General features: G+C 41.3%; 1 protein-coding gene across 1 annotated transcript in view; it reads right to left on the minus strand.

Annotated features, from left to right (window-relative positions):
- The window catches only part of SSH2 (slingshot protein phosphatase 2), a 249106-nt gene extending 239038 nt beyond the window's left edge, over window positions 1-10068 (minus strand). Inside the window, exon 1 of the mRNA XM_080681958.1 lies at window positions 9762-10068. Coding sequence (XP_080538084.1) covers window positions 9762-9824 — 63 coding nt within the window. The 5' untranslated portion in view covers window positions 9825-10068. The remainder of the gene's footprint in view (window positions 1-9761) is intronic.
- Between the last annotated feature and the right edge of the window lie 2732 nt (window positions 10069-12800).

Genomic DNA, 12800 nt, shown 5'->3' on the forward strand with positions numbered 1-12800 from the left:
ATCCCCAGTTGGGGGGTGTGCAGGAAGCAGCTGATAGATGTTTCTCTCTCATTGATGTTTCTGGCTCCCTGTCCCTCTCCCTTCCTCTCTGTGAAAAATCAATAAAAAAATGTATATATTTTTAAAAAATACTAGTGGTTAAAAGATTCTAGGGTCAGATACTATTCCTATAATCTTAGGCAATTCATTTTACTTCTCTGAGTCTCAATTTTCTTTGTAAAATAGAGATAATAATAATATCTATATCATAGGAGTGATTTAAAAATTAATATAATGCATGTAAGGTACTCAACACAGTGCCTGGTGCACAGTAAATGTTCAATAAACAATGGCTCTTATGAGAAAGAAAGTGGGTGATGATGATGATGATACTCATGGCTGGTGAGGGTACAGTGAAGCAGACATTTTTATATATAGCTTGTCAACAAAAATTGATTCAACTTTTCTGGAGAACAATTTAGCAATATGTATCAAAAGTCTTAAAGGGGCCCTGGCCAGACAGCTCAGTTGGTAAGATCATCCTCCAAATATGTCAAGGTTGTGGGTCCAATCCTTGGTCAGGGCACATACAAGCATGAACTAATGAATGCCTAAATAGGTGGAATACAAATTGATGGTTCAAATTCTCTCTCTCTCTCTCTCTCTCTCTCTCTCTCTCTCTCTTCTTCCCCCCTTCTTCTCTCTCTCTCTCTCTCAAATAAATTTTAAAAAGTCTTAAAGGTGGTCATATTTTTGGGCTTCTGGAAACAGAACAATGCTTAAAAGCAATGGAATAACTCAAAATGGAAAAGATTGCTAAATATGGCTATATCCATCCATCTATTGATCCGTGTGTCCAATACTTTTGACCCTTGTGATACAAAAATATGCATCAATAAACCAAGTCCCTGGCTTAAAGGTTAGTTGGGGCGATAAGCAGTCACACAACCAAGTGCAATAAAGAGGTAGGAGGCACAATGGGTAAGTAAGGGTGCTATGGTGTGCATAGAAGGAGCACCTACGATGGTCTGGGAGTGGAGTCAGGGAAGCTTCCCAGAAGAAGTGACATTTAAGCTGGGAACTGAAGGATGAGTAGGAATTAGTCATGTAAAGAGAAGAGGAAAAAGTGTTCCAGGTAAAGGAAACTGCATGTACAAAGGCTAGAGATAAAGGGGAGCATGACATGTCAGCTTGACTAAGCAGTGTGCAAGGCAGGGACTTGGGAAGAGACAAGGCTAAAGAGGTAAGTAACGTTGGCTCACTAAAAGTTTTGCTAGCAAAACTCTGTAGCATAGACTGTAGTCTAAGGGTAATACAAACAATTAAAAAGCAAATAGTTTTAGTAAATACAATAAAAGACTAATATTCATAATATATCAAGAGGGTATATAGATTACGCCCGGCGTATGTGTAGCTCAGTGGTTGAGCATCTACCCATGCACCAAGAGGTCACCAGTTTCATTCCAGGTCATTGCACACTATGTTTCCAACTCAATCCCCAGTGGGGGGCGTACAGGAGGCAGCTAATTGATGTGAATATTTCTCTCTCATCAGTTTTTCTCTCTCTCCCTCTCCCTTTCTTTCTCTTAAAAAAAGAAAAGAGAGTATGTAGATTGAAAAGAATAAATTCATAAAACAGAAATACAGGATTGCAGTGAAGATTGCAGTCTGTAAACTCTAAGTTTAGTAAACTCTGTACATTTACTAAAAATCAACTGAATTGTATACATTAAAGCAGTTTTATTTTAGGGTTTGTAGGTTATATTCAATAAAACTATCTTCTAAAAATTTTTAATAGAAATGGCTAATAAACATCTGAAAAACATTCAATCTATAATAAAATACATCAAACCAACTATCTTTATCCTCAAAAATTACTAATGATTAAAAACGAAATGAGAATATCCAGTGTTAATACGGCTAGGAGAAATGAACATTTTTATACTATGCTGGTTAGAATAAATGTTAATTGGAACAGCCTTTCTATAAGATATAAATATGTAATAGAAGTGTTTAAAATTGTTTATACTCTGTGATCCAGTAATTTTATTTCTTGAAATCTTAATAAATGCTCCAAAATGCACTGAACCGGAGTGGCTCAGTTGGTTGAGCATTGTCCAGTGTACTGAAAGGTTGTGGTTTTGGTTCTCAGTCAGTGCACATACCTGGGTTGCGGGTTTGATTCTCAGTCTTGGAGCCAATGGAAGGCAACCAATTGATCTCTTTCCCCACCCCCCGCCCCCAACTAAGCATGTCCTCAGGTGAGGATTGAAAGAAAAAAGTTCTACAAACTCTCCAAAAATTCATCTGGAGTAAAAAAAGACCCCGAATAGCTGCAGCTATCTTGAGAAAGAAGAATAAAGTTGGAGGGATCACAGTACCAGATATCAAGCTATACTACAAAGCCACTGTTCTCAAAACTGCCTGGTACTGGCACAAGAACAGACATATAGACCAATGGAACAGAACAGAGAACCCAGAGATCGACCCAAGCCATTATACTCAATTAATATTTGACAAAGGAGGCAAGAGCATACATTAGAGTCAAGACAGTCTCTTCAATAAATGGTGATGGGAAAATTGGACAGATACATGCAAAAAAAATGAAACTAGACCACCAACTTTTACACCATACACAAAAATAAACTCAAAATGGATAAAGGATTTAAACGTTAAGATGGGAAACCATAAAAATCCTAGAAGAAGCCATAGGCAGCAAAATAGCAGACATTAGTTGTAGCAGTATATTTACCGATACATTTCCTAGGGCAATGAAAACTAAGGAGAAAATAAACAAATGAGACTACATCAAAATAAAAAGCTTCTGCACAGCAAAAGAAACCATCAACAAAACAACAAGAAAGCCCACTGCATGGGAGAACATATTTGCCAATGTTATCCCCGATAAGGGTTTAATCTCCAAAATTTATAGGGAACTCATACAACTTAACAAAAGGAAGATAAACAATCTAATAAAAAAATGGGCAAAGGACCTAAATAGACACTTTTTGAAAGAAGCCATACAGAAGACCAAGAGAGATACGAAAACATGCTCAAAGTCACTAATCATCCGAGAGATGCAAATCAAAACAACAATGAGGGCCCTAACCGGTTTGCCTCAGTGGACAGAGCGTTGGCCTGTGGACGGAAAGGTCCCAGGTTCGATTCCGGTCAAGGGCATGTACCTTGGTTGCGGGCACATCCCCAGTAGGAGGTGTGCAGGAGGCAGGTGATTGATGTTTCTCTCTCATCGATGTTTCTACCTCTCTATCCTTCTCCCTTCCTCTCTGTAAAAAAATCAATAAAATATATTAAAAACAACAACAACAATGAGGTACCACCTCACACTTGTCAGAATGGCTATCATCAACAAATCAACACACGACAAGTGCTGGAGAGGATGTGGAGAAAAAGGGACCCTCGTGCACTGCTGGTGGGAATGCAGACTGGTTCAGCCACTGTGGAAAACAGTATGGCGTTTCCTCAAAAAATTAAAAATGGAACTCCCATTTGACCCAGTAATCCTACTTCTAGGAATATATCCTAAGAAACTAGAAACACCAGTCAGAAAGGATATATGCACCCCTATGTTCATAGCAGCATAATTTACAACAGCTAAGATTTGGAAAGAGCCTAAGTGCCCATCAGCAGATGAGTGGATTAGAAAACTGTGGTACATCTACACAATGCAATACTACGCTGCTGTAAAAAAAAACAAAAAAAGAAGGAATTCTTACCATATGCAACAGCATGGATGGAACTGGAGAGCATTATGCTAAGTGAAATAAGCTAGTCAGAGAAAAGAAAGATAAATATCACATGATCTCACTCATTTGTGGAATATAATGAACAACATAAACTGATGAACAAAAATAGAACCAGAGTCACAGAAGCATTGAACAGACTGTCCAACCTATGAGGGAAGGCAGGGGGTAAGGGAGTAAGAGATCTACCAAAGGACTTGTATGGATGCATAAGAGTATAACCAATGGACACAGACGGGGGGGAGGGGTAAGTGCATGTGCTGGGAGGTGGGGGTGGCCAATGCGGGGGAAAAGGAGACATATGTAATACTATATGTAATACTTTCAAAAAAATTTAAATTTAAAAAAAGAAAAAAGTTCTAAAATTCAATTGAATATTTATGCCCAATGATTTTCATGTAATTGAATTTAGAATAGTAAAACAAAAAAGTTGGAAACACCAAGATGTTCATCAATAATGGAATGGTTAGAATGAGTTATAACTCAATGCAGCCATTTAGGTGATATGGCAATACATCTATGATATATATCAAACTTAAAAATGTAAAATTATACATACATCAGCATTTCAAATATGTAAAATATATACACAGCTTTATGGTACATATCTTTTATTCTCTTTATTGTGCTTTTCTGTATTTTCTAAATTTCTATAATGGCCACGTATTATTTTTACAGTTTGAGTTTCTAAAGCTGTCTTCTAAAAATTAAAAAGCATCACTTTTAAGTATTTATGCTTCATATAAATCAACTAGAGGCCCAGTGCATGGCATTTTTCCACTGGGAAGGGGGGTCCCTCAGCCCAGCCTGCACCCTTTTACAGTCCGGGACCCCTCAGGGGATGTCCACCTGCTGGCTTAGGCCCACTCCCCCAACAGTCGGACATCCCCCAAGGGGCCCTTAGCGCTGCTGCAGAGGCAGGAGAGGCTCCTGCCACCGTTGCTGTGCTCAGCCAGCCGTGAGCCCGGCTTCTGGCTGAGCGGCACTCCCCCTGTGGGAGCACACTGACCACCAGGGGCAGCTCCTGCATTGAGTGTCTGCCCCCTGGGGGTCAGTACACATCACAGTGACCAGTCGTTCTGCTGTTTGGTCAATTTGCATATTAGCCTTCTATTATATAGGAGGATTTCATATTTGCTATGATTTTATTTTCTCTGCTTAGGGGGAGAGGGTGGGTCATATTTGAATATATATAATTCAACAATATCTTATTTATCCATCATTATCAGGAAATAAGATATATATGTAAATAAATTTCCCAATTAATTAAAATGTGTATTTTAAACATCAAAATTTTGGTGAAACTTGTATGAACATCTATCTAAAAATATACTTTACTCAATCCTGACTGCTTAAATCAAGACAAAACAAGATTAAGCCTTCTTATGATATTCAGGATCATCAATATGACCATATAATATTAGCTCTGAGGGAGTATTGAATCTTAGGTGGGTATTTGTCCTTATATTAAGTAGTCTGTAAGTGCTATGTTTTTCCTTAGGACAGCTATCTACAGGTTTTCTTCCTCCTCCCTTACTGTAAAACCATCACAATTATCATTTCCCAGAACTATAAGGAGACTGTCTTTAGCAGCAGTGCCACTTTTCATTCCTATTTTATAATCTTCTGAGAGTAAGGGAATTAAATGCCCAAGGCTTTAAATAAGGATATTTCCTAAACATGATCTGCACTGAGTTGGATAATTCTGTTCTAGGCATTCAAGATTACAATATAAATGGACTCCAAAGAGAGTGTGAGTTCTTGATTGTATCTCAGGTCTTGGTTTCTTTACTATACTGGCAGTCAAATTCTCGGGATCAGAAACTAATGCTGTTTCTCTTATCACACCATGGAAAGAGATGTAACCAAGAGCCAAGAAACTTAGTTCTAGTTCAGGTTCTTACACCAACCAGTTTTATAACCCTCAGCAAGTCTTTTAACCTCGGTAACCTGTCTTGCATAACTTACAAAGCTACTCTAGAAAGTTTTAGATCATGATCACAAAAACATTATGAGAAATATAAAGCACTACAGAAGACAAAAAGATTTTTGTAGCAGTTCACTGTCCTGTATGACCCTAGATCAATATGGGTATCCATTCTGAAAATTGATAGCAGAAAGAACAGAGGGAAAAAGATAATTCTTAAATTGCCAATTAATTAGGACACACTTATTATCTAGGAATAACAATATATTCCTAGAGCTGGCATCTGTGACTCTTCCTTCCCTACACCCAATCAATCCCCAAGTCCTTTGTGTCTTCTCCACAATCCCTCAAATCTGCCCCTTTCTTTCCATTATCACTCACATTCCCAATTCAAGACTTTATTATCTCACACCTGGGCTACTGTAACATCCTCTAACTGGATCCATTCATGGCTTCTCCCTCTGTCAAATTCTTCTAGCCCACAGCTTCCACATTAATTTTCTTAAAACACCAGTGATCATATCTGTTCAAAAACCTCTGAGGACGTTGCATTATCTTCTCTATCAAGTTCACACTCCTAAACCCAGCAGTCCCTGTGCAGCTCTAGCTGCCTCTTCACCTTTAGTGCCCATTATTCTTTCCAAATTCTTCCTCAAATTGGCCTAAGTCCTTCAGATATGCCTTGTACTTTTCTGCCTCTAAGTCTTGGTGTATATAGCTTTCCTCCACCTAGAATATTCTCTACTTTCCAGCTTCCAGCTCAACCTATAGAAATTCAGCCCATCCTTCAAGGGCTAGTTCAAGAGCCACATATTTTGTATACCTCCCTTTGATTACCACAAAGGAAAAAGATGGCAGATTCTAGTTAGACACATCTGGGTTTAAACTACAGCTTCAGCAGTTGAGTGTCACTGAGCATATTCCTTATTTGCTCTTTGCCTCAGTTTCTTCCATCTGTAAGATGGGGATAATAGCAATTTCCTTTGGGCATATTGTGAGGAGTAAATGAGTCACTCAATCCATGTCAAGCACTTAGCATGATGTCTGGCATAGAGAAAGACCCAAGAGATTTAGAGATTGATATTACTTTTGCCATTAGTGAATTTATCTTAATCTGAATTCAGACAATACTTATCATTACAAACTGACTATTCATGTACATACAGTATCATTTCCCTCACTCTCCTTCTCTATCCTCTCCCCTCATATTTTTTCTTAATCCTATCCCTGATTACATGATCCTGATAGAGTATATCTCTTATACATATTAGTATCTATAATAATCATTCACACCCAGTAGATGATCAATAGATTTGTTTAATCCCTAATGAAAGAATACTGAAAAACTGACACTACTAAAATTTTAAAATTCCTATACTAAAAACATAATAAAATGCTTACTATGATTAATTAAAAAATATAAATTTCCAGCCTTACAAAATTAAGTTTCTACTTTCATGACCCTCTAGATTCTTTTTGCTCATTTTTAAAAATTCAACAACTCGCCCTAACCAGTTTGGCTCAGTGGATAGAGCATCGGCCTGCGGACTGAAGGGTCCCAGGTTCGATTCTGGTCAAGGGCATATACCTTGGTTGCGGGTACATCACCAGTAGGGGGTGTGCAGGAGGCAGCTGATTGATGTTTCTAACTCTCTATCCCTCTCCCTTCCTCTCTGTAAAAAATCAATAAAATATATTTTAAAAATAAAAATAAATAAAAAATCAACAACTCAACCTATTCATACAGCAAAAGATGCAACAGCAAATATATGCAATTCAGACAGCATCCTGAAACACAGGCTGGACTACAAGGACCAGGAGCCGACTCAGCTGAACACAGCTTTGGATGAACTGAAATGGGAAGACAATTTAAAGGGAAAGGTAATTGGCTCATCAGTCAAGTTATTAATGTTTAGTTTCACACACACACACATCAGTCCCAGGATTTCTTTACACCCTCAGCCACCTATAAACAACTGAAATAACCAGGCTAGTATAGCAAGTAGATGTAGAAATTATCAGTCATTTAACTCAGCAACTGAGCTAACCACATGACTAATTTAATTACTTATGTCAAAAGTGACAATTAACATACCTAAAGACTCTAAAATAACCCAAGTTTGGCTAATTAAGTCATATCAAGTGGCATGAATTTAATCATAGATGTGGTCTTAATGTATACTAATCATTCACCTCAAGAAAAATAGTATGATAACTTGATGTTCATATATTATGACAACATACATGTTTTCAACAATGACCAAGAAAAATTATGTCACTATAATACTGGGTTCTAGTTTATTTGCATGATTCTACTAATCTTCAGTTGCTTTTTAAACAAAATCAATCCTGGCAACCACTATCCTCAAAGAGTTCACTAGTGGAGTAAATTAAGATGGTCTGATAGTATGTTAGTGACTTTCCAAAAACTGGCATAAAGTACCACATATAAGAATGAAGTATTGTGTATTAAATTTCTATCCCCATGATACCTGTCTTCAGAGGACCTTGAACTGTTTTCTACCTTTGAAGGGCAATTATTTTCAAATCACAGAACCTTTGAAAAAGCCTTAGAAGTCTCCCCATTTCAGGAATACTTTCTATCACCTCCTAGGCAAAAGGCCTCCAGACTTTGCTTGAATACTTTCAGCAATGGGCACTCACTATTTTGCAAGGCAGTCCACCCCATTGTTACAAAATTCTTGCTTACAATCATTGGAAATCTGCCTCCCTGGACTTCTACCCAAGGATCCTAGTTCTGCTCTCTGGAATAACACAAGGTAAATTAACCTATGAAATATAATCACTTCTAGAATTAGGATATATTTTTCAATTTGATAACACAAAATGCAAAAGAAAGCTTAAGCGGGGGTGGGGGTGGGGAGAAAGAAACCACCTCTGTATACAAAATTTTGCAATTCAGGAAACCTAAAATTACAAGCCAGTTAACATATAAACAGAAGAGTAAGCCGATTTTTTACAGTGGAAGGTGGCACAGTGTTTATTGAATATCTTTTTGCAACTTGAAACTACTAAATCCACCAGCACAGTTTTAAAAATTACAGTTCTGTAGGAAGTTCAAGACGGTTTTCCCAATTGCCCATAGTTTCACTCGGTCTGCTTCCCTCTAAAACATCTGGATTACTTTTCAATGAAAGATCCCATTTCACCCGGCTGGTGCAATACTTTATTTTGAAAAATGAGTATTTTCAAAAATAAAGCCTAAAAGAATAGTGTGTACAAGAGTGGGGGTGGGATGAGGAAAGAAGGCAAAGAAGCGCCCAGCAGGAAAAGGCTGGTTACTGGGTATTTTCCTGCTGGAAGCATGCCTCACTGGCATAGGCATCTGAACTAACGAGCCATACAAATGTGACCCAAGAATAAGAACGATCATGAGCAATAAGTGTAAGGCATATATGTCTGTAAGATGTAAATGAATTGGCATTGGTCATCATGCAGCACCAGATGCTCTGGGGATCTCCACAGAGGAAAAGATAAGTTCAAGAAGCAGAGACCACAGTCACACTTTGGGGGAGGTAAGGAGGGAAAAGACCAAGGAGTAACTACCGTTCAGCAGTCCAATGAAGCCCGAACAGTACAGAACACAGGAAAGACAGCAAGTGACTCGGGGAAGGCAGAGAGCGAGCCTGAAGAAGGGAGTGCAGTGCTCGAATACGGGTCCATGAAATGGGTGTGGGTAAGCGGACGTGGATGGATGTAAGGGGCAACGCCGGAGTCCCATGGTCCTCTCCCTGCAGCAAAGCAACAGAGGGAAAAGGAAGGGGGAGGGTGAAGAACCAGAATGACTCATTCCCAAAAGGAAGTGCTCAAGCCATAGGAAAGCATGCCACAGGGGGGTTCGGGCGAGGACTGTTAGAGCTCGGTGCCCAGAGTGATGGGGCCAAAAATCAACGTTCCGTCGTTCCTGCAGCTCGTCTTTAAGATGGGGGGTATGGGGGGTTCGCGGCAGCCGAGTGCCAAGGCCTGGGAAGCGGCGCGGCGCGTGCGCAGTGGCGCTCGGCGGGACCCGTTGAGGCAAAGCGGAGCCGCAGTGACAGAAGCAAGCAGAGCAGCCGCGGGGAGAGACTCACCGAGGCGCAGGGGCTGGAGGTGGTGCTGGGGGTAGGCGATCGCTGGACCGTGACCAAAGCCATCTAGGCGCTGCTGGGTTGTTCCGGGCAGGGCATTCTCGTCCTGAGTGTGAGGGGCGGGAGGGTGACGGAGCCGGAATGGGGAAAGGAGTGCGAGGTCGGGGAGAGGGGAACGGGGAGGAGAAGGAGGCCGCGGGAACGGCTGCAGGCTCCGCACCCACCACCGGCCTCTCGCAGACCAACGCACCGAACGGGTGGCTGGCGGGCGGACTGACGGGCGGTTCGGCAGCTGCGGGGCACAATGAGTGTTCCCAGTGCGCAGGCGCCACCTGTCAGCAACCGCCTCTCCCCTCGGCGCGCGCCGCTGCCGCGCGCTAACCCTTGAGTTGCCGGAAGCCGCCGGGAGTGTGCGCCGCCGGCCGCCGCCCCCTCCCGGTTTCCTCCCTCGCGCTGGGCTCGCGTCGTCAGTCCGCGGCGGGTTATGGAGTCGGGTGGGGTGACCGGACCCGGGCGGGGGCCGCTGGAGTCCCAACTCCCCACAGATAACCATTTTATGAGGTGAGCGCACAGCTTAACCAACCTTAGGCCAAGAAACTGAAGTGAAAACCGGACGCCAACACGTTTTCTGGTGGGAAAGGGCTCCGCGGGATTCAGACCCCCTTTCTGAGTGGGGATGGAACTTACGAGCTAGAAACCCACCTGGCGTGAGCAGGACTCGAGTTTGTCATCTTCCTTTGACCCGGACTCGCGGGCTTTTTCTCATCTTTCCCACCCTTCGGTCTCAGAGCCCATGCATGTTTTATGACGAGTCTTTTTGAAAGAAAGATTTTTAATTCTATTTCCTGGGACGCTTCATGTTAACCTCCCCCCGTCCCCAGCCCCCCCCCCCCCCTCCGTGTCCTCTATTCCCCTGGTCCCCGTCTGAGGACTCATTTCATTATTCCTGAGGTAAAGAGAGGCTGAGGGCGCCTGCGGCGAGGCCCAGAAGGCTGGGCTCAGAGTACTAAGGGTCCAACCTGCCATTTACCTGCCACTTGCTTCCGACTGGGAAGAAATTAAACAGGATTTGCTTCTAGAGGTTTCTTCACCTTGTTTCTAGATTTCATTATTTCGTAGACACGTGTGAAATGCAGATGAACTATTTTAAAGGAGTCCGTTTCTAAAAGACAAGCTGTCCGCAGCACTTTAGGCCAAGGAGATAATGAAACATCAAGATTAAAAAGGGGGAAAGAATGCACTACGCAAATACCATTGGTTACACAGAGAGAACTGACAAAGCTATTTCTCAGTTTGAATGGATGCTCTGGTAAATACCGGCATGCATAGCAAAGCTGTAGAAAACACATTCCGGAGTTTGCAGTTACTAAAGCCTACCTCCTCCTGTTTGTCACCCAAACTCTAGGATCTCGTTGCTGCTTTTACACTGACAGGGCTGCTGAGCGCTTTCTGGCTTCTGTGTGGGAAGTGCCACTAGAGCCCTCTGCGCCGAGCCTTTGTTCTCTCCCAGGGGCCCTGGGCTTGACATAATTAGCAGGGCGGTTCCACGGAGAATCAGACACCGAGGGTCCCTCGTACTGTACTGTCCTATGGAGAAGAAGCGTATGACAGAGAAGCCAGCTGGTCGGCTTTTGCCCCCTGGTGGTGGTCAAGAACGCCTGCGAGACAAAATTAAAGATGTATGATTCACAGATTAAACCACCTTGACTGTGTTTTTCCCAGAGCTACCTGGTAAACAGGAAAAGAGTCGATAAAAGTTCAGAAGTAAGAACTCTGAATCAGTGCTTGGAAGACCAAACAGGCAGCTGTATGCAGAGCCAAGAGATACACATAGCTGGAAGCTGAATGAACTGAAATGAAACACATGTGGCTTATAAACCAAAGAATCATTCTAGGAAAAGTTATTCAAATCAATAGTTCTTAGAAATGTACTTACATGTTGACTTTCTTACTGACTCAGAGGCAGCAACATTACTTTTGTGTAGCAATATGATCTTAAGGAATTCTTTTGGAAGACGAGAGAGACAATTTCATTAATCTTACAGTGGGAAAGAGCACTGCCATAGGCTTCTAATCCCAGCTCTAAAACCTTAAGCAAATGGCTTAAACTTTTTGAGTTTTCGTTTCTTCATCTCTGCAATAAAGCTCTAACTCACAGGATTCTTGTGATCAAATGAAACTGGTGTATAGTAAAGCGCAGTATAAACTGCAAAGCCTTGTATGTAATTAAGATCATTAGTCCCTAAAGTTTGTTCCAAGTTCAGTTAGCTTTTGCTGAGTGTACCCTATGTGTAGAAAATAGCATCTAGCAAAAAGGGAACAAAAATAACTATAAAGATGATTCATGCCTTAATAGTAGGAGAAGTAGATTAGTGGTTAAGATGTCTCATCTGTAGGTAGGCATAGAATATTTATATACAACGTATCTGAGGTGATACAACCCTGGTCAAAATTGGGATTATAAATTCACATTAAGTTTGTATCAGGAACTTAATTTATTAATTTACAGGGGAAGTATCTCTTCCTGGTATATGAGTTTTTAAGAAAACGAAGTTGTAGAAATTATTGGTGCATATTCTTTAGCTTATTCACCTTAATTTTTTAAAATACATTTTATTGATTTTTTTACAGAGAGAAAAGGGAGAGGGATAGAGAGTTAGAAACATCGATGAGAGAGAAACATCGATCAGCTGCCCCACAACCAAGGTACGTGCCCTTGACGGGAATTGAACCTGGGACCTTTAAGTCCCTAGGCCGATGCTCTATCCACTGAGCCAAACCAGTCAGGGCACTTACTCACCTTTAACTGAGAAAATATTGAATGTGTCTTATATGTAGACACTTTTAAGAACAAAATAAGAGTCTATCTACCTCTCTTAACAGCCTCATAGCCAGTTAGCTGGGGAGACCACATCAAATAATGACAGTAGGGTTTAGTGGTGGTATGGCTTGTCATCACTGCTAGTCCCCAAGGGAGATATCCTATCTAATAAAGAGGGAATATGCTAATTGACTGCCCCACCCTCAAAGATGGTGGTGCCC

The sequence above is a fragment of the Plecotus auritus genome, assembly GCF_963455305.1.
Source record: "Plecotus auritus genome assembly, chromosome: 7".
In the NCBI taxonomy this organism is placed as follows: domain Eukaryota; kingdom Metazoa; phylum Chordata; class Mammalia; order Chiroptera; family Vespertilionidae; genus Plecotus; species Plecotus auritus.